At 34.5% G+C, this 23,587-nt stretch overlaps 1 protein-coding gene across 1 annotated transcript in view; it reads left to right on the forward strand.

Annotated features, from left to right (window-relative positions):
• The first annotated feature begins 942 nt into the window (after positions 1 to 942).
• The window catches only part of ABCB5 (ATP binding cassette subfamily B member 5), a 127,317-nt gene continuing 104,672 nt past the window's right edge, over positions 943 to 23,587 (forward strand). The window contains exons 1-4 of the mRNA XM_042927597.1: positions 943 to 970; positions 17,777 to 17,849; positions 20,084 to 20,138; positions 21,979 to 22,129. Of these exons, the coding sequence (XP_042783531.1) occupies positions 17,797 to 17,849; positions 20,084 to 20,138; positions 21,979 to 22,129 (259 nt within the window). The 5' untranslated portion in view covers positions 943 to 970; positions 17,777 to 17,796. The remainder of the gene's footprint in view (positions 971 to 17,776; positions 17,850 to 20,083; positions 20,139 to 21,978; positions 22,130 to 23,587) is intronic.

Raw genomic sequence — 23,587 nt, forward strand, 5'->3', positions numbered from 1 at the left:
CGTTTTCCTTTTAAGGTGAAACTTCAGGAGAGAGGAAAATTCAACTCCATTGAGACTGTTTTGGAATGAATCACTCTATATCCCTTAGGAAAAATTAGTAAAATCGAAGTACATTAAGCTAGATTCATGATATACAGAAGTCTCTACAATCTGTTTTTGATATGAATAAAATACTGTGAGTCATCTAAGGAAAAGTCATTTTCCCTCTTGTGAATTAAAAATGATTTCAGAAACCTTTATAAAACTCAGAAGGAAAAAGTATTGCTTCTATCAACTTGCCTGATTGTTCACTTAGAGGTCCTGTGATTTAATTGTGTAATTTATTTACAGAAGGAGCTATTAACAAGCAAGTGGTCCCCACGTGTGACTAGCTGCTGTTTCTTTGCATGGAGGAAATTAATCTTGTGTCCAGTTATACCTTTCCTTTTAATTGATGTTTAAATGAAAATGGAATTGATGGCCTATTGATGGATGAAATACATTTATGAGTGCCTGGCTGTCTGAATGGGATATTTTACACACCAGAGCTACATTAATGTAATCTTTCATAAATTCATATTATGAAATAAATTTATATTTTGAAGTAAAAGCATCTTTGTCCCTGAGAAGTTATTTTTCCTCCATTTAGAAGAGAAACTTAAAAAAAAGTTCTATATATAAAACAACCAAAGATAGAACCACAGTGCTCATTACTTTATGCAATGGATCTCAAACTATAATTTGCATTGAATCCCTTGTAGAGCTTGTTAAAATGTATATTCATGGTTCATACTTTACAGAGACTCCAATTCAATAATCTGAGCAGAGGATCAGGAATCTGCATTTTTATCAAGAAGCCTGCATCCTGACACAGGTGCTGCAAGAATCATAGTTTAATAATCACAGAGAAACCAGTAGCCTACCTTACGTCCTTCTAAAGACTCATCGTTGAGCCATGTCTACAATCAGCCATCAGCTTTTGGGTTGTAAGGTATCTTCTAGTAGCAGCTTCTCTCTAAATGTTGGGCTGATAATATTTATTTTATATGTAGATAAGTATATACATGTATCTCCATATAGATGTATCATTAATACCTCCTCTTCAAATGCATACATAAATGGATAAAAACTCCTAATCAGTCACTGAATGACTATCCAAGTTAAGGCAAACTAAATACTTTGAATCTCAGTTTCCTCATCTTTAAAATGATTTACAATGCTGCCTCATAGAATTATGGTGAGGATTGAAGGAGCAAATATGTATACAATGCATTTAGCTCAATAGCTAGTGAAGAATAAAGTTCAGTAAATAATATTAGTGTTAAAGTATAGGGACGAAGACAGTACAATCCTGTGATGTAAAGAAGTTGCATTATGATTTCTAGAGCTCTTTCACCTACATTATGTCATTACATTCTCACAATGTGTATGTGAAATAGAGGGTATAGGATATGTTCCGATTTATAAGTAAGATTCAACTTCTGACTGCTGTCATGAGCATTTGCTCACAGACTGAGTAAAACAAAATATGAGCCTCAATGCAGCTGAAAGAGTAGGACGTTCTTTTGCCTTTTGAATCCAAGAAATTAGTGTGCCCCAGAATGCAGCTGTAAAGTAAGAGTTCATGGTGACTTTCAAATTTATAGCTCACTGGTTAAGAGCTTAAGGTTTTAAGGGCACCTGGGTGGCTTAGGTGTCTGACTCTTGATCTTGGCCAGGCCATAATCTCGTGGTTTGTGAGATCAAGCCCCATGTCAAGCGCTGCACTGACAGCGTGGAGCCTACTTGGGATTCTCTCTCTCTCTCTCTCTCTCTCTGCCCCTCCCCTGCTCACTGGCTTGCACTCTCTCTCTTTCTCGAAATAAATATTTTTTTAAAAAAGAGTTTAGGTTTTAGAATAGACAAATTTGGTTCCACCACTTTAATAGTTGTGTTAACAATGTTATTTAAGTCTTCAAAGCTTCAAGTTCCTCTTGTAAAAATAAGGCTAATAAAGCAATGACTAAATAAGATCATTTGCATAGTAGTAATAATATCTAATATTTATTGAAGCTTCCATAAAATACTTTTCACAGTGCATAGCAGGGTAATGCTCAAAACAGAGCTGGTGTATAAGCCACCCATTCACGTATGCTACAAGCACCACTAATGTTTGGAGCTCTTATTACAGTTGCCAACTCAAAGAGTAAAACAATGAATTTGTTCCTAATGTGAAAAGATAGCTAATGGACAAATGATTAGTCACCATTATAAGTACTTACTTTATTAGAAAACAGAGCAAACATGTAGAGAGTCCCAGATCAGAAAATAACTCTATGGCAAGGTCAGCTTTCTGCCCTGTGCAAGACCTTGTCTCTTCTCTAGAGATTGCTATGATCCTTTCATTTTACTCCAAAGAAAGACTTTCACTTGGGGAATTCCTTTATAGCGTTCCATGGTTTTATCCCGAATGCTCTTAGTCTGGAAAATTACTTTGTATTCTTATGTTTAATATTCTGAGTTTCTGTTAAAGATGGAATTTTTGCTGAGTTAAAGGATCACACAGTTCTTACAGGTCCCAGTTTGGCACCAAACTTTAATCTTTTGTGGCTTTGAGTTAGTCTTGGCAGAGCACTTCTAGAGTAGGAGGATTTTTAATGTTTTTTTTTTTTTAACAAGGCACTTTAAAGTGTTCATTTAGGCTCAGACCAAAGTAAACTGACCACTCTATTCCCATGAATTTTGGAGGGACAAGGGTTAGAATTCACGGGAAAATGTGGTAAGCAAACCTACTGAGAATTTAGTTGATATTGTGGGTTGATACTATAAAGCAGAAGGAAGACTATGGTGTTACTAAAAGAAACTTTCTCACAAAGACTTCTTTTTTTAACTTTCCACTACGCTATGCTCCCATAATACTAGAGGTGTTTTGAATATATAAATATACATGTATACATAAACACACACACACACACACACACACACACACACACACACACACATATATACTTTGTACCAATGCCAAAAGTTGAGTGATAAAAATTGATACTTTCCTAAATATGAAATCATAAAATGAACTTCCAGTATAAAAGAATAACTCTAAAATTTTTATTGAAAATGGCAGTGAAAATTTTAAAGTCTAACATGACAGTGAAGAACCATAATTTTCCAAACACTGTCAGCTGCTAATAGATCCTACAGTGACTATACAGCATATTTGTCTTGCTAAGTAGACATTGATCTGAAGTAAGTGAAAGACAGTAATATTTTCTCACAATACTTTTTTCTCTTCTACATAGCTTTTCTTATTATGTATTATGTCTGAAAACTATATATGATTTTGGAACTTTTCATCGTCAGGAATATTTGAGGTGGAAAACTGATATTCTGCTTTTAATTCTTGCTCATAAGTTGTGATGAATTTCCGATGAGACTTTTTCTTGAGAGAACTCATATCTCAAATATAGTTTAAAGGTTAAAAATTAAATATGTCTTATAATGGTAACATTGTTTATTATTATGATAAATTTTAGTATCCAATAATTCTATAAAGATTAAAAGAATAATACTACTTTATTTCTACTGTATTCTATCTTTTGAATCATGTAGTCATTATTTTTCAAAATCTTCTTAAATCTATCTAGCTAAGGTAGCTTTTCTACTATTAACACCTCAGTGAAGTTTCTTATTTTGTTAACTATTCTTTTTTATTGAGACATAATTGACATATAGCATTGTATAAATGTAAAGTGTTGATTTGATACATTTATGTGTTGCAATATGATTCCCACTATAGCTTTAGCTAATACCTCCATCATATCACAAAATTATAATTTCATTTTGTGTTTAGAACATTTATGATGTAGTGTCTTAAGTTTAATGACTCCAACTTGTTGCATTCACTTAATAAGTATTTACTATAATCCTTAAAAAAAAAAAGCTAATTATCCCATCTGGGCTTCAAATAAAGTGATTTTAATGAGTAAAAAAAGTCTAGTCTCTTAGCAACCCTGAAGTATGTAATACAGTATCATTGACTGTAATCACAATGCTGTGCATTAAATCTCAAGAATTTATTCATCTTCTAACTGCAAGTTTGCACTCTGTGACCAATATCTTCCTGATTACCCCACCTTCCAGCCACTAGAAACAACTATTCTATTCTGTTTCTAAGAATTCAGCTTTTTTGGGTTCCATTTTTTAGTGAGATATGTCCTTCTTTGTCTGACTTATCTCACTTAGCATAATGCCCTCAAAGCCAAATGGCAGGATTTCCTTCTTTGTCAGAGTTGAATAATATTCCATTTTATACATTTACCACATCTTCTTTAGGGATACTTAGATTGTCTCCATGTCTTGGCTATTGTAAGTAATGCTGCAATAAACATGGGAGTACAGATATCTTTTCAATATACTGTTTTCATTTCCTTTGGATATATACCCAGAAGTAGAATGCTGGATCATTAGATAGTTCTATTTTAATATTTTCAGGGAACTTCATAATGTTTTCCATAATGACTGAACCAATTTACATTCCTGCCCTTGTCTTGTTCTTGATCTTAGAGGAAAAGCTTTTAAACTGTGACCATTGAGTATGATGTTAGCTGTGGGCCTAACATACATGGATTTTATTATGTTGAAGTACATTTTCTTCTACATCCAATTTGTTGAGAGCTTTTATCATGAAAGAGGTTGAATTTTGTCTACTACTTTTTCTATTATGCATCTATTGAGCTGATCATATTATTTTTATCATTTGTTCTATTATTGTGATGTATCACATTTATTGATTGGGATATAATTAACCATCCTTACATCCCAGGGATGGATCCCACCTGATCATGGTATATGATCCTTTTGTTGTTGTTGTTTTGTTTTTTTTAAACATTAATCAAAATGGCTAGCATTTATTCATCATTCATGTTATATCAGGTTGAGTGTTTAACATGGATTACTAGGGCTTATAAAAACCCTGGTATATGATCATTTTAATGTCCTGTTGAATTAGGTTTGCTAGTATTTTGTTGAGAATTTTCGCATTTCTATTCAAAAAGGATATTGCCCTGTAGTTTTCTTTCTTTTTTTTTTTTTTAATTTTTTTTTTCAACGTTTTTTATTTATTTTTGGGACAGAGAGAGACAGAGCATGAACGGGGGAGGGGCAGAGAGAGAGGGAGACACAGAATCGGAAACAGGCTCCAGGCTCCGAGCCATCAGCCCAGAGCCTGACGCGGGGCTCGAACTCACGGACCGCGAGATCGTGACCTGGCTGAAGCCGGACGCTTAACCGACTGCGCCACCCAGGCGCCCCTGTAGTTTTCTTTCTTATAGTATCCTCATCTAGCTTTAGTATCAGGGTAATGCTGTCCTGTAAAATGAGCTTGGAAGTGTTCCCTCCTATTTAATTTTTTGAAATAGTTTGAGAAGGATTGGTGTTACTTCTTCTTAAGTGTTTGGTAGAACTTAAGGGAAACCATCTGGTCCTGGGCTTTTCTTTGTTGGGACATTTTTGATTATTGATTCAGTCCCTTTGCTATTTAATTATTCAGTAGGTTATATTTTTTCTAGAAATTTATTCATTTCTTCTAAGTTATCCAGTTTGTTGGTGTTCAATTATTGTTTATTTTATAATTGTTTCTTTTTATCTTTTGTATTTCTGTGGTGTCAGTTATAATATCTCCTCTTTCATTTCTGATTTTACACATTTTAATCTTCTCTCTTTTTTTTTCTTAGTATAGCTACTGTTTGTCAACCTTGTTTATCTTTTCAAGAAACCAGATTCTAGATTCTTTTGCCTTTGCTACTGTTTTTCCAGTCTCAATTTCATTTATTTTCATTCTGATTTCTGTTATTTCCTTCCTTCTGCTAACTTTGGGTTTGGTTTATTCTTTTTCTAGTTCCTAATAGTGTACAGTTAGGTTGTTCATTTGAGATATTTCTTTTTCTTGTTTTTTTTTTTCTTTTGAGCGAGAGAGAGAGCAGAGGAGGGACAGAGAGAAAGAGAATCCCAAGCAGGCTCCACGCCATCAGTGTAGAGCCTGACGTGGGGCTCAGTCCCACAACTCTGAGACTGTGACCTGATCTGAGACCCAAGAGTCAGATGCATAACCAAAGCAACCCAAGAATCCTGAGATCTTTCTTTTTCTTAATGTAAGCATTTACCACTTTAAACTTTTCTCGTAGAACTGCTTTTGCTGCATCTTATAAGTTTTTGGTATATCGTGTTTCCATTTCATTTGTTTCAGGATATTTTTGGATTTCTCTTTTGATTTTTCTTTAATCCATTTGTTGTTTAGGAGTATGTTGTTTAATTTACACACCTTCATGAATTTTCTAGTTTTTCTCCATTATTTCTAATTTTATACTATTGTCAGAAAAGATGCTTGTATCATTTCAGTTTTCTTAAATTTGTTAAGACTTGTTTTATGAGTGTACATATGATATAACCTGGAAAATGTTTTATGTGCACTTGAGAAGAATATGTATTCCACTGCTATTGTGTGGAATATAATGTAGATGTCTGTTAGGTCCATTAGATCTAAAGTTCCAGTCCGTTGTTTCAGTATTGATTTTCTGTCTGGATGATCTATCCATTGTTGAAAGTGGAGTATTAAAGCCTCCAACTATAATCGTGCCATTGTCTATTTTTCCCCTTACATTTATTAGTACTTAATATATTTGGGTGTTCCAGTGTTGAGTGCATAAATATTTACAGTTTTTATTCCCTCTTAATGAATTGACCCCTTTATCATTATATAATGGTCTTCTTTATTGCTTGTTATTGTCTGATATAAGTATAGCCACCCCTAATTTCCAAATGCATGGAATATCCATTTTCATCCCTTCACTTTGAGCTTATGTGTGTCCTTAGAGGTGAAGTGAATCTCTTGTAGGCAGCATATAGTTTGGTCTTGTTTTTTAATTGTTTTTTCATTCAGCCACTCTGTGCCTTTTGATTACAGAATTGAAAACATTTAAGTAATCATTAATGGATACTTACTTCCTGATGCCATCTTTTTAATTGTTTTCTGGCAGTGTTGCAGTTCCTTTGTTCCTTTCTTCCTCTCTTTCTTCCTTCGTGAATTAATGATTTTTCTGTAGTAGTATGGTCTCATTGCCCTCTCTTTGTCCTTTGTGTACTTACTGTAGTTTTTTGCTTTGTGGTTACTGTGTGTTGCAATTAGGGAGGATCAACATAAAACATCTTCTGGATATAACAGTCTATTTGAAACAGATAGCAACTTTGATCACATACAAAAACTCCTCTCCCCAACATTTTATGTTTTAACATCATAATTTACCTCTTTTTATATTGTGTATCCAATAATTAATTATTACAGCTATAATTATTTTTAATACTTCTGATCTTAAATTTTACACTAGAGTTAAGTGATTAACAGACCATTGCATTACAGTATAGAGTATTCTGAATTTGACTATGTACATACTTTATCAATATGTTTTATATTTTTATGTTAATTTTATATATTTGCTTCCTTTCATTTCAGTTTTAAGAATTCCTGTTAGCATTTCTTGTAAGGCAGGTCTAGTAATGACAAATTCCATCAGCTTTTGTTTGTCTGGGAAAATCTAACTCTCCTTCATTTTGGAAGAACAACTTTGCCAGCTCAAGTATTCTTGGTTGGCAGTTTTTTTCTCTTCCTGTACTTTGAATATATTATCTTACTCCCTCCTTACCTGCAAGATTTCTGCTGAGAAATCCACTGATAGCCTTATGGGCATTCCCTTGTATGTGAAGAATTTGAATTTCTTCACTTCATGAACTTGGATGTCTAGATCTCTCCCTAGATTTGGTAAGTTCTCAGTCATTACTTCTTAAATTTGCTTTCTGTCCCTTTATCCCTCTCTTCTCCTTATAGGGCTCTAATAAGACCTATATTGTTTCTATTAATGGTGTCCTATTATTCATATAGGCTTTCTTCACTCTTTTTCATTCTTTTTCTTTGTTCTCCTCTGACTGGTAATTTTATATGACCTACCTGTCTTCTACTTTATAGATTCTTTCTTCTGTTTGATACAGTGGTCTATTGATGCTTTCTATTGCATTTTTTTTTAATTTTATTCATTTGTATTCTTCAGCTCCAGAATTTCTGTTTTTTGTTTTTATGATTTCTCTCACTGTTATACTTCTCATTTTGTTCAGGTATTGTTTTCCTGATTTTATTGAACTTTCTTTGTATTTTCTAATAGGTTACTTAGCTTCCTTGAAACAACTATTTTGAATTCTTAATCAAGCAAATTGTAGCTCTCCATTTCTTTGGGAAATGGAAAATCATTGTGTTCCTTTGGTGGTGTCATGTTTCCTTGATTTTTCATGCTCCTTAAAGTCTTGGAATACTATCTGTATATTTAAAGTAACAGTCACCTCCTCCTGTCTACTGACTGGCTTAGGGATAAAAATACCTCCATCAGCAGTATTAGAGATTCTGAGGCATTCTCAGGCCTTTTCAATGGATATGCCTGCTCCCCACTTCTTGTCCCCTTGGAAATTCCTAAGATTGTATGCCTTCTCTTGCAAAGCCAGATGCTGACAGCTTCTTGTTTGCTTGCTTTCCCTAGAATAGTGCTCAGTTTTGTGTGTTGTCTCCCAGTCCTACAGAGTCAGGCAAGCTTTTTATGCATGTATATGCTCATTAGCTGTCTGCAGAGACTTGTTTCCACTACCCCCGGGGTTGGTGGGTGTGGGTAAGTCATGCAGAATGTTGGGGTGTCCCTGGGCCACCTAAGGGGAGATCTGCAGGCAAGATGTCCCCAGCAGCTCATGAGTTGGCTTCCTGCCATGCAGTTAATAGAATCTGCATTCCTTTTTTTATGTTCCATTCCAAGCCCTGGATGTTGTTCCCCAAGCCACTCCCTGCCCTGCAGTTATGTAGCATGCCTCAGTATTGTGGATGGGGTAAAAAAGAAATAGGTATCTTTAGCAGCTTCCAACCCAGCTGAGAAAGTGACACTGTTTCTCTAACTTTCTTCAATCCATCCTATCTTAGAATTTTTTGCTCTAACAGTGTGCTGGAACTTTTCCACTGGACCCTTGGACTTCCACAAAGGCACTCTTATATATGAATGATTGTCTAGATTGGTGTGCTTTGAAAAGAAGATGGTAGAAAGCTCCTATTTCATCTTTTTGATCCCTGTCTAACTCTGACTTTGCTTTTTTTTTTTTTAATAGTGATGTTACAATCACATTTTGTGTTAATTGATATGGGTTGTTTGCTGAAAAGTGGCAAAATAAAACAAGTAGTTACATAATTTTAAAAAGGACACTAGGTGTTAATTGAGTTGTAAACACTGTGTTTAGTGCTGTTCAGTAAGGATTAAATGACTTAGCCAAAATTATAGGTGTATTGTGAATGGGGAATCCAGATTTTGAGTCTAGGCAGTTTGATTCTAGAACTATGCTTCTGAGTATGATAGCCTTTTGCAATATGTAACTACTTAAATTTGAATTAAATTATATAAATAGAAAATCATTTTTCTCACTGCTATATTGCAAGCGCCCAATAGCTACACACGCCTACTGGCTACCATATTCTGTTTGAACAGTAAACAGAATATTCCCATTTTTGCAGAAAGTTCTATTAGATGGCACCACTCTAGAAGGAAAATTCTGAGCATCTATACTGTACCATGTCACCTGTGCTTTTATATACCATTGTCAAATTATTAAAGCAAATTTATTCTCAAAGATTTAATTTTTCCTTCTGTTCAGATAACCATCACAAGTATCTCTCTAGCTTGGCAATTTTCCCAATTATCAGTACCACATTTCCATCTGTATGCCAGGTATGTTCACTTGGACAGTCCAGTATCAACCCAAACATATTTTTAAATTGAATATCACCTTTTCCCCAAAATCACCTCCCTCTATTGACTTGCCCATTTCCATCTTTGCTTCTCATTTATTTCAGATAATGAAGCTTAGTCATTGAATTTTTATTTTTTGTTCCTTCTTTATCGTTCTATGAATCTATATCCTGTCAACCTTCCCTTAAAAATGTCTCTCACATATAATTTTTCTACTGCTATGACACTGCACCATAATGAATGTACTTGAATCTTATTTTTCCCCAAGTCCTTCCAGTCTACCCATGATATTAGATCAATAATACCAAATACCATATATATGCAATGGAGTATTACTCGGCAATCAAAATGAATGAAATCTTGCCATTTGCAACTACATGGATGGAACTGGAAGCTATTATGCTAAGCGAAATTAGTCAGAGAAAGGCAAATACCATATGACTTCACTGCTTTGAGGCATTTAAGATACAAAAAAGGTGAACATAAGGGAAGGGATGCAAAAATAATATAAAAACAGGGAGGGGGACAAAACATAAGAGACGCTTAAATATAGAGAACAACAGAGGGTTGCTGGAGGGATTGTGGGGGGGTGGATGGACTAAATGGGTAAGGGGCATTAAGGAATCTACTCCTGAAATCACTGTTGCGCTATATGTTAACTAACTTGGATGTAAATTTAAAAATTAATTAATTTTTTAAAGAGTAATACCAAATACCAGTGGCTATGTCCCTCTCATTGTCAGAAAATTATATTTGCCCTTAAAAATTGATTAAATGCCTTCTACAATCTTATCTACCTTATCTGTTTATCCATTTGTGCATAAACTGTTCATTCTAACCAGACTGGTCTCATTCCTCTGTTGTTACATAATTCACCTTTGCAATCCTAAAATATTCTTGTTCCTCCTCCACACATCTTCACTTATTGAGATCTTAACCATACTTTAAGGACTAACCTCAGGGCCCTTCTTATCCATGGAGCAAAACCATTTTAAGTCATAATGTTCTTTTCACTTGCTAGAGTAGTCACTCTATGTACTAGTTATCATATAAGCTCCTGTCTTACTGGGTGGATTAGGGTTCTTCAGAGTAACAGAACCAATAGAATATATATATCCCATTGGGTTTATCTGTATATATAGGCATCTGTATATCTGGCTGTGTGTGTGTGTGTGTGTGTGTGTGTGTGCGTGTGTGCGCGTGTGCGCGTGCGCGCGTGTGTGTGTGGAGAGAGAGAGATTGATTTTAAGGCATTGACTTACATAAGTATGGTGACTGGCAAGTCTGAAATCCTCAGGGCAGGCTAGAAGGATGGAAATTCTAGGAAGAAGTTGATGTTTTAAGACTGAAGGCCGTCTAAAGCCAGAATTTTCTCCTCTTCAGAAGACCTCAGCCTTTTCTCTTAATTCCTTTAACTGATTGGATGAAGACTACCTACATTATGAAGGGTGATCTGCTTTACTAAGACTCTACTAATTTAAGTGTTAATTACATCTAAAAAGTACTTTCACAAAAACAGTTAGATGGGTATTTAATCAAACAACTAGATGCCATTGCCTAGCCAAATTGATACATAAAATCAACCATCTCTTTGGATTTACATATTTTTAGAGCTCTTAACTCTACAGTCCAGCTAGACATATGGAGGGGAAAAAGGAACAGCATTTGAGAAATTGCAGTATATAAATATTACAGGATATGAAAACAGTTGGAGCTTGTGAAGAGTATAAAATACTCCTCCATTTCAGAAAGAAGAGCTTTATGAAGAAAAAGGAAACAAAAAAAATTTTCTGAAATTTGTTCATATACAATAATAATCTCCCTACTAATACTTTCTACTACTAGTAGTATGTTCTTTTCGGTGTTTCTATAAAGTTCATATCTTCTTTTATCTAATCAGAAATCCTGTGTTTTCCATCCAACCAGTCCCTTTTAGCTATGCATCAGATTATTCTAATCCAGCCTGCTTAATTAAGTGCCACTCAGAAAATTTATTTCCATAGTGATATTTTGTCATATGACTTTCCCTTTTGGCATATGAAGTCAGAATTTTTTTTAAAAGCAAGATCCCTTGTAAACAAAATATTTGTTTCTAATTTTGTATTTCTTTGTATCCTCTGTATTACTTGATATGATAACCTCTGCATAGTTATTAATCGGTAAGGATTGGCTGACTGACAGGTTCTGCTTTGGCTACATAAGGTGTTCTGAGTTCTATTCTCACATTACCTATTGATTTTTGGACATTACTACTTGATTATCTCATCAGTATCTCACACCTGACATGTTTCAAACCAATCCCCTGTTCCTTTTGAAACATTGGATGATATGGAAGAACAAAAGGACAGCCATCATGACCATCCTATATCTTCCCATATAATGATGACCTCCACACTGTCCTGTTATTTTCTTTCATCTTGTATTCCTTTGCCTCAGTGCACTTTTTCTCTCTACCATATAAATCATACTCTCTGTGCCTGGGATACTCTTCTTGATCTCTATATGGCAACTTCCTTCTTGTAATTCACCTTAAACATTATCTTCTATAAGAGGCTTTCTCTGACTAGACAGTATATCTACTATATTATTCTTTACGATATTGCCCTGTTTTAATTCTATGGCTAAAACTTACCAGTATGTCATTTTTTAAAATGTCCACGCAGGACACCTGGGTGGCTCAGTCGGTTAAGTGTCCAACTTCAGCTCAGGTCATGAGCTCAAGGTCTGTAAGTTTGAGCCCTGCGCCAGGCTCTGTGCTGTCAGTTCAGAGCCCGGAGCTTGCTTTGGATTCTGTGTCTCCCTCTCTCTCTCTCTGCCCCTCCCCAACTCACGCTCTGCCTCTATCAAAAAATGAATAAACATTAAAAATTTTTTTTTCATAAATAAATAAAATGCACTCCATGCAATTCTGATACCAGAGGTCCTTTGTTCACACTTTAAAACCTTGCTGTGGATAGTAGATAAGAACAATGTGTTACCATCACACTGCATTTTTAACTTTATTTTTATATTCTTAGTTTTAACAGAAAGAAAACTTCCTCTAGAGAATTAGTGCCTTCTATTTACCAAGACTTTTTGTTAAATACTTTATAGTTGTGCTTCTCCAAATTTTACGTGCACACAAACCACTTGGAGAATCTTGTTAAAATATTCAGTAGTTCTAGAGTGGGATCCAAATTCTGCATTTCCGGAATGGATTTTATTTTTTTTAATGTTTTATTTATTTTTGAGAGAGAGGGAGAACGAGCAGGGAAGGGGCAGAGAGAGAAGGGGACAGAGGGTCCAAAGAGGGCTCTATGCCAATAGCAGAGAGCCCGACATGGGGCTCGAACTCACAAATCGTGAGATCATGACCTGAGTGAAGTTAGTCATTCAACCGACTGAGCCACCTTGGCACCCTCTGGAATGGATTTTAAAAAGTATGATTCAGTACAGCCATTGTAGAAAACAATATGGAAGTTTCTCAAAATATTAAAAACAGAACTACCATATGATCCAGCAGTTACCTTTCTGGTTATACATCAGAAGGAAGTCAAATCACTATCTTGACATATCTCTACCCCCATGTTCATTGCAGCATTATTTACAAAAGCCAAGAAATGGAAGCAACCTAAGGGTCCATCAACAGATGAATGAATAAAGAAAATGTGGTGTGTATTCACACACACATACATACACACACACACACACACACATACACACATGATGGAATATTATTCAGCCAAAAAAAGGAAGTCCTCACGAAAGGAAAAACCAATTTATGATGAGTCTTGAAGGAACTATGCTAGATGAAATAAGTCAGAGAAGGACAAATATTGTATGATCTCATATGTGGAATCTAAAAAAATATTAATTGCTTTTCTACCCACTAACAATCAGGGAAGAAAATTAAGAAAACAATTCCATTATAATATTATCATAAAATACTTGGAAATAAACTTAGTCAAGGAAAGAAGACAGAAATGAATGAAAAGGCATTCTATGTTCATGGACTGGAAGACTTATAATATTATTAATATGACTGAAAGTGATCTACAGATCTAAGAGGACCAAAAGTATTACTGAAAGTGATGTACAGATTCAATGTAACCCATATGAAAATCCCAATAACATTTTTTTGCATAAATAGGAAAACCCATCCTAAAAATCCTATAGTTTTAATAGCAAATAAAAAAACAATCTTTAAAAAGATAGCAAATAGCAAAAATAGCAAATAGCTGAACAATAGCAAAACAGTAGCAAAATGGCAAAGAGCAAAGATAATCTTGAAAATAGCAAAAACAATCTTGAAAAAGAACAAATTTGGAAGAGTCACACTTCCTGATTTCAAAATATATTACACAGCTATAGTAATCAAAAGAATGTAGAACTAGCATAAAGACATATAGACAAATGGAATAAAATAGCCCCAAAATAAGCTCTCACATATATGATAAAATGATATTCAACAAGGATGTCAAGACCATTCAGTGGAGAAAAACAGTGTTTTCAATAAATGGTGCTGGCAAAACTTGATATCTACATATAAAAGAATGAAGCTAGACCCTTTATTTTACGCCATGTGGAAATATTAACTCAAAATGGATTAAAGATCTAAATGTAAGTGCTAAAACTATCAAACCTTTAGAAAAAAAAAAAACAGAGAAAAGCTTTATGACATTGGATTTGGTAATAATGTCTTGACTATGATACCAAAGCCCAGGCAATAAAAAGCAAAAATAGATAAATTTAACATCATCAAAATAAAAAACTTCTGTGCATCAAAGGCTACAATTACAAGACTGAAAAGACAACCCACAGAATGGGAGAGAGTATTTGCAAATCCTATAATCTGATAATGATTTAATATCCAGAATACATAAGGAACTACAAGTTAAGTATAAAAAAAAATGTTTAATGGGCAGTGACTTAAATACACATTTCTGCAAAGAAGACATACAAATGGCTAATGAATACATTAAAAGATGCTTAATTTCAGTAGTCATTAGGGAAATGCAAATCAAAACCATAATGAGACCACTTTATACCTGTCAGGATTACTATTACCAATAAACTAGAAAATAAAAGTATCGGTGAAGATATGGAGAAACTGGAACTTTTGTGCTTTGCTGGTAGGAATGTAAAATGGTACACCTACTGTGAAAAGCAATATGACAGTTTCTTAAAAAGGTAAACAGAATTGATATATGATCCATTATTTCCACTTCAATTCCAAAAGAATTGAAAGAGGGCTCCAATATTCATATACCAATGTTCATAGTAGCACTATTCACAGTCACTAACAGGTGGAAACAATCCAAATGTCCATCAACAAATGAATGGGTAAACAAACTGTGGTATATGTACATATATACTATGCCTTAAAAAGGAAAGAAATTTTGGGGCACGTGGCTGGCTCATTCAGTTAAGTGTCCAACTTCATTTCGGCTCAGGTCATAAGCTCTCAGTTCATGAGATCAAGCCCCATGTCAGGCTCTGCAGCTGCAGTGTGGAGCCTGCTTGAGATTCTCTCTCTCCCTCTCTCTCAAAATAAATAAATAAACTTAAAAAAAAAAGGAATGAAACATTGATACATGACATATCATGGATGAAACTTGAAAACATGCTGAATGAAATAAGCCTGACACAAAGGGAAAAATATTGGTACCATTCTACTTATCTGAGATGCCTAGAATAGGCAACTTCATAGAGACAGAAAGCAGAATGGTGGTGACTAGGGACTGGAGAAAAGAAAAAATGGAAAATTTTTTAATGGGTACAGAGTTTCAGTTTGGCATTATAAAAAATTTCTGTACTGGTGATGCTTGCACATTGTGTATGTATTTAATGTCACCGAATGGTAACTTAAACATGGTTAAAATATTAAGTTTTATGTATATTCTGCCATAATTTAAAAAAATTAATTCTGCATGTCTAGTAAAGCCCCACGTGTTGCAGATGCTACTGGTCTTGGGACCACACTGAGCAGCAAGGACATAGTATAGAGAAAAAAGTGGAGGGGGGCATGTGAGTTCTTCAGGAGAAGGGAACATATGTTTTTAGTTCTATAAACTAGCAGCTGATACATAATGCAATCTTAACACCTTTTTCAAGGAATTTATGAAGGAGTAAGTAAAGAAATACAATCTAATAGGGTAACTAAGAATTGTAATATAAGAATGTGTCAGTGAACATGATATAGATTTGAGAAAAGCACAAAAGAAAATTAAAGACACTACAGATCTTTAAAAGGTATTTCTTTGGCTCAGTGGGGGTGTTTTTTGCTCACTTTGTTTCCCATGTGCAGTATGGCATGAAGAACATTGTGTGCTTTACCTGGAAAGTCACCATTGTCATAATCAGATATTACATAATGATCAGAAAATAAGCTTAGTAAAGCACAGTTTAAGAGTACACTTAGGTATTTGCTGAGGAGAGAAACCACACACAATTTTGGTTTAAATGAACGGATCATGCACTCACTGAGGTAAGCCCAAATTGTTTTGATTTCTTTTTATGGATTTGTAAGGTTTTTAGTATAGCTGTTAACTTCTGTAAAATTCAAATGATTGGTAGAGTCTATTTTATTATTTCCCTTACATATATGTCAAATAACTGGAGATAATGTAAAGTCAAGTATGGCAGTTGTAAATATTTCTTATGTGAAATTATGACCATTGATTTATGAAAAAGGAAAAGTATGCCAATGTATTCATATCATGCTTTATTTATCAGCCACTAAAAATTGACTCATTGAGCCTTATTCCTTCATGGAGAAGCTTACTATTAAAAACGGTATTGTTTGTTTGCTTTTTTCAGACACTTGGGTAATATTTCATTAGTAACTCTACTCTACAATTTAAATCCATACTATTTATAATTATCTCAATATAGGTAATATGGTATATTTCCTAACAAGTAAGATTCAGTCAAAATATCTCTACATTTGCAATGAAATGAAAATTTATGTACATAATTCCAATCTTAAGACAGGCTAAGATTCTGAAGTGTCATCCCAAGGAAGTATACATTATTCTTAATATAATTTTAATGATGAATGGGTTTTCAAAATATTCTAATTTTTTGATAACTGTACATGAGAGAAGCTCTAACTTGCTTATATTTGGTAAATTAGATACCGTATTCCTTCAAACTGGTGGCTAATATGGGTGCCTAGCTGGCTCAGTTGGTTAAGAGGCAGACTTTAGCCCAGGTTATGATCTCACGATTCATGAGTTTGAGCCCTGCATCCGGCTTTGTGCTGACAGCTCAGAGCCTGGAGCCTGCTTTGGCATCTGTGTCTCCTTCTCTGTCTCTGCCCCTACCCTGGCTTGCGCACGCTCTCTCTCCCTCTCTCTCTCTCTCTCTCTCTCTCTCTCTCTCTCAAAGATAAATAAACATTAAAAACAAATTTCAAACTGCTGGCTAACAGAAACTGTTGCCTCAACTTTTTAAAAAATGTTTATTTATTTTGAGAGAAAGAGTGCTAGTGGGGGAGGAGCAGAGAGAGAGAGGGAGAGAGAGAATCCCAAGCAAGCTCCATGCAGTCAGCAGAACACAGCGCGGGGCTCCATCTCATGAAATGTGAGACCATGACCTGAGCAGAAATCCAGTCGGTTGCTTAACTGACTGAGCCATTCAGGTGCCCCCTGTTGCATCAACTTTTTATAGAGAAAACTAAACATGAGATACATTTAAAAGTGTCATGAATTACAATCAAATTAGTGGCAGTGTAGGAATACAATCCAGTGTCCTGAAAAAACATGCATTGTGCACAGGATCTGGCTTTCCTTTTATTTCATTTCTAGAATTTTTATTAGCTTCAAATCTAAGCTGAGAATAAAGCAACAAAACTGTAAATTCAATGATAAAATCTGAATAAATGAGCTACCTAACCAGATACTTCAATTAGGGTGCAGAGTGGGACGGCAGGGTGAAACTCAGCATCACACTTTTTCAGAAGCTGTTAGGGATGTAAAGAATGCATGGTCATGATATATTTATTAATATTTCAGAAGAATTAAATTGTGAAAAGATGGCAAATTCTGAAAGAGCTGAAGAGATGCAAGAAAATTATCTGAGAAACGGGTAAGCTTTGTCTAGATTCTACTGAAAGCCTTCTGCAATTTCAGATATGCTTTATCCTTTTCAAAGCTATAGCAAAAATGTTTGTAATTTTTTCCAAAAATAGCAGTGCTATTTTTGTGCTGGAATTCAACATAATCAGTGAATTTCTTGTAGCTTACCAGTACAAGAGAAGAAATACCTGAATATTTTCAATTCAGTTCTCTAGGGATCCTTCAGTCCATGTGGCACATTTAATGCAGGAAAATACTGGATTCTGATTATTTTTTCACTGAATAGATGTCTGTGTGTTTATGTATGTTTGTATGTTAGAAAAATTTCCTATACCTATAATCCATTAATTTACTAGATTTAAAATTGAAATAGCTTAAAGTCTATTTGTTTCACTTTTATTTTAATAATGGCGTTAAATTTAGATGTATAAGCTGTAAAAGTCAAGAGGACCTCTTTTGATAGCTTGTTTCCTTAATGCAGGGCTACAAATAGCCAGAAAGGCAGTTCCCACCATATCTCCTCATGTACTATTTTCTGCTTTAAATTCTGGTAGAAAAGAGACTTTCAAAAGACCACCCAAACCCTCCTTCAGAGGCTTTTCATGAAGGTCAATGAAAGACAGAAATATTTCCCTGAAACAAATTTGAAAACAGAGCTTACTGAGTCTTAGCTAAAATCAGCATTTGTTGGGGGGATGTGGGGAGTTCATGGCTGGCTCAGTCAAGAGGAGCATGCCACTCTTGATCTCAGAGTCATGAGTTTGAACCCCATGATGGAGGTAGAGATTACTTAAATAATAAAATAAAAACTTTCAAATCAGCATTTGAGGTAAAGGAAGGGCTTTACAATCTTAAAGCACTTGTTGTCATCTGTGAAACATCTCAGAACAAAATGGCCCAGTATTTAAATGAATTTTTAACCTCAGAGGGAATAAAATTAAGTGACTTGACATTTATCAAAGCTGATGGAGCTGTGTTACAAAGCTGGAGAGGAGAGTCAGAAGTTCATCCTTCTGTGATGTCTTTTTTCGAAAACTTAATGTTGCCCTCTAGTCTTCCTTTAATGTATAAGAATGTTGTATGTGTATGTGTCTTTAATTGACAGATTTCTGTGAAAGCAATGAATAAAACCTATAGTTTTCATCTGGACTTGAAATGTGAGCTAAGAAAGGAAATTTTCAGTGGGGGACAAAATTCATGTTATACTTATTTAATGCATACTTAATAGTACTTCTTTCATTAAAAGCTTACATTTCCTCTTGTTACAAATCTTAAAAATTCCAATCTACCACCTTATACCCATTAAGATGTATGCTATTAAAAATAATAATTAAAAAACAAAATATAACATAGCAAGTATTGGTGAGTATGTAGAAAATCCTTGTGCATGGTTGATAGGAATATAAAATAGTGCAGCTGCTATGGAAAACAGTATAATGGTTCCTCAAAAAATTAAAAATAATCATGTGATCCAGCAATTTTGATCTTAGTTATTTACCCAAAAGAATTGAAAGTGGGGATTTGAAAAGATACTTGTATACCCATATTCATAGCAGCATTATTCATAGTAGGCAAAGAGTAGAAGCACTCTGAAAGTGTTCATTGACTGATGAGTGGATGGATGGATAAATAAAATATGTTATATACATATACATACAATGGAATAGTAATCAGCCTTAAAAAGGAGAAAAATTCTGACATGTGCTGCAACATAGATAAACATTGAAGGTATTTAACCCTACAGAATAGAGTGAATAAACCCTACAGAAAAGAACAAGATACTATATAGTCCTACTTACATGAGGTACCTAAGGTAGTCAGATTCATAGAGAGAGAAAATAGAATGGTAGTTGCCAGAAGCTAGGGCCAAGAGAGAAGAAGGGGAATTACTGTTTAATGGGTATAGAGTCAGTTTTTCAAGATAAAAGTTCTGTGGATGGATGGTGGTGATGGGAGCACCATATGAATGTACTTAACTAACCGCAATTAAAAAATTTCTATTCCAGAGGTTTGCCTTCACTTGTTATCCTAACTAATGTAGACATAGCCAGTGACAACTTAGTTTTCCCATTGATTATGATAAAAACCTTGTACTGTATATCCTTAAGTGTGTTTTTAAAATTTCATTGTTGATGCGGATTTGCTATCAAGAGTGAGATTTGATAGTTAGGAACAATTTTAACTGGAAAAATCTGCAGTTATATTTACATTGTAACCTTTCCATCTTCAACATTTATTTTCCAGAAAACTACAAGAACTCCCCAAAGTAAGAAAACAAATTGTTGGACCTATTGAGATAGTAAGTGAAATCAGTTAAAAAGTACATATGTCATACAATTTTAGGGAATTGTTAGTAGTGCTTAAAATGATTGATAGTTCAGGGGCACCTGGGTGGCTCAGTCGGTTGGGCGTCCGACTTCAGCTCAGGTCATGATCTCACTGTCCATGAGTTCGAGCCCCATGTCGGGCTCTGTGCTGACAGCTCAGAGCCTGGAGCCTGCTTCCGATTCTGTGTCTCCCTCTCTCTGGCCCTCCCCCACTCACACTCTGTCTCACTTTCTCTCTCAAAAATAAATAAACATTTAAAAAAAAAAAATGATTGATAGTTCACATCTATTGTGGGGGGAAGAAGGGTAATTTTATAAGTAATTAAAATATTACCTCTCATAGGAAAAAATATAATTAACCCAACGTTTCCATAATAAGGGATAAGAAAAAAAGCACAGTATTTACACAATGATCCCAATTTTGAAAAAAAAAAAAAAAAAAAAAAAAAAAGTGTGTGCATGTGTGTGTGATGCATACATTGATAAAAGTCGCTTGGTTATTTTCAAAGTATATAAATTCTTTTAAATAAAAAATAATTATGTAAATATTTTATAAAACATATACCTAAAAAAAGTATGTTAGCATATGTCTTTAGGATTATGTTCAAGGACCATTTTCAGGAATGTGTTCCCAAAACAATTCCTCTACCTACTCTAATCTGTATGTCATTCTGGCTATCAGTATCATTAGAAATTCACACAAAACAGTACCTGCTTTTTCAAAAGTCAAATTCTAAAAAACCTGGGAAGTAGCAGAACATGACAAACTTTATCAAAGACATAACACACTGTTATGGAGGAAGGTGGATGAACAGATGCCCTCTTATCATCTGTAGTACCAAGTACAATACTGTGGCAGTTACTCCATAAATATTTATTAGCTATCATATGAATAAATGGTAATACATTAAATTTTTTCAGTCTCCACTCATAAAATATGTACTAAGTTCCTCTTGCTTTTATACAAATCTAATTTCATTTCAGTACCACTATACATTTTATCTTGACCTCTCAGTAAGATAAATAATCCGTATTTTCAAGTTTTGTTCATGTTTTTGTTTTGGAATAGCATTGTTGGGATCTGCTATAGAATAGAATATAAAGCATTCAGTATTTGGCTTTCAATGATTTCTTTCTTCTCTTTTTCAATTATCTTTTTCTTATTCCAAACAGACTTACAAATTATTATTATAAATAAGCTTATGGAATAGATACTGCCCCAGCTAGAAAAAAATCAAAGGAATTTAAATAAGAATGAAAAATATAATTTATTATATTTGGTGAACTAATTTTTACCACATGGTTACCGTTCACTGCACTTACTTTTATCATTGCTATGATGTTGATAAACCTAAAGAATTGAAAGTTTGAAGTTCAACTGTCCATAAGCCAAGATATTGTCATTGCAGTGTTTCAAAATATATTAATTTATTTTAGAATCAACCAAATGGAAGGAAGTTTCTGATTCATACCCACATCTATCTGACCTGTGTCATAGATGCATAATTTGTACAGATTTTGCTACTTTATTTTTTTAATTTTTAAAAAATCTTTTAAATGTTTATTTTAGAGATAGAGCTACTTTATAGCAACTTCTTCAACAACCAGCAACAACTTCTTCAAAATACATTGTAAATCATTAATATCAGGGATCCTTTTTTTAATTTTATATATAAAATACTTTTCCATGATTTTACACATTTATTGAGTCTCTTAATTTATGAAATAACATTTACTTGATGGCAAAAACTGTAGGTTGGTTTTATTTTTGTTTTTTACAGCTGTAATGCTACTATGTTTTGTTTTCCTCAGTTTCGCTTTGCTGACAGACTGGACATCACACTCATGATCCTGGGATTACTGGCATCACTGGTAAACGGAGCCTGTCTTCCTGTAATGTCACTGATTTTAGGAGAAATGAGTGATAACCTTATTAGTGGATGTCTAGTCAAAACCAATACAAGTGAGCACAGTATTTATTTTTCTATGTTTCTGGGGACTCAAAAGCATTAAATAAAACAAACAGAGAGCTCATAATACAGATTTGTATATTGTCAAACAGTATCTACATGATATGTATATAAGTCTTTATGCTTCCATATTGCCAGGGACTAAAGAACCAAAGTCTGTATTAGTATTTGTCAAAGAAGCAGAACCAAAAGGATGTGAGTGCATGTGTATATATTTATAGAGAGAAAGAGAAAGAAATTTTTGTTAAGGAATTGGCTCATGCCATTATGAAGCTGATATATACAAAATCTGCCAGGTGGGCCAGCAGGCTGAAGACCCAGAAGAGAACCATTGTTGCAGTTCAAGTCCAAAAGCCATTTCCGTTCATAGTATATAAAAATCATCTGAGGGGCACCTGGGTGGTTCAGTTGGTTGAGCACCCAACTCTTGATTTCGGCTTAGGCCATGATCCCAGGGTCATGGGATCGAGCCCCAAGTCAGGCTTTGTGCTGAGCGTGGAGCCTGCTTGAGATTCTGTCTCTCTCCCTCTGCCCCTCTCCCTCACTTGCTTTCTCTCTCAAAAAAAAAAAAAAAATCATCTGAGACTGAGTGTACCTCAACTTGTCTCTCCAGGAAATTAAATAATTTCCTATCAAAAGTGATCATCATATCGTGATTTAATCAAAGGCTTGAGCCATTTCAGGGCACTTATTTATAATACACACTTTATTATTTTTTTAATGTTTATTTATTTTCGAGAGAGAGAGAGAGGAGGGAAAGCATGAGCAGGGGACAGACAGAAAGAGCCAGAGACATGGAATCTGAAGCAAGCTCCAGGCTCTGAGCTGTCAGCACAGAGCCTGACAGGGGGCTCAAACTCACTAGCCATGAAATCATGACCTCAGGTGAAGTCAGATGCTTAACTGACTGAGCCACCCAGGAACCCCCATAATACACACTTTAAAAAGAAGAAATCAAAAGTGACAAAATCTCTCAGATAACTGCTTCAAGTTTCATTAATCGTATATAGACATGCATGGGATTGTAGAACATAATGCAGCAAGGAAGCCAAAATGAGCATGCAGAAAATTACGATACTAGAGACAAATACCCTGAATAAAGATAGGAGGGAAATCTAATAATCAGGCATAGGGGAAAAGGTGTTTTTATATTTCCCATAGTTATAGATGTCTTTCATGTATCATTACCTTTGTAGTATCCTATTTCAGGGTCGTGTTCTTCAAGGTAACATTCTTTAGAGGTAAATCCAGTAATTTTATGCACTGACATAGTATCCATAGCCTTTTTTTTTAATCTGAAGGATATTAAAAATATTAGTAATTCCCTGATTTTATGTTTTCCACAAATTATACAATAAGAAGCATCCTTGTAGCTGTTTATTATAACTGAGATAAATGTGTCATTAAAACTTGAACTGTCTTTTAGACATAAGCCTAGCTTTATATACTGT

Source organism: Panthera leo, chromosome A2 (assembly GCF_018350215.1).
Source record: "Panthera leo isolate Ple1 chromosome A2, P.leo_Ple1_pat1.1, whole genome shotgun sequence".
In the NCBI taxonomy this organism is placed as follows: Eukaryota; Metazoa; Chordata; class Mammalia; order Carnivora; family Felidae; genus Panthera; species Panthera leo.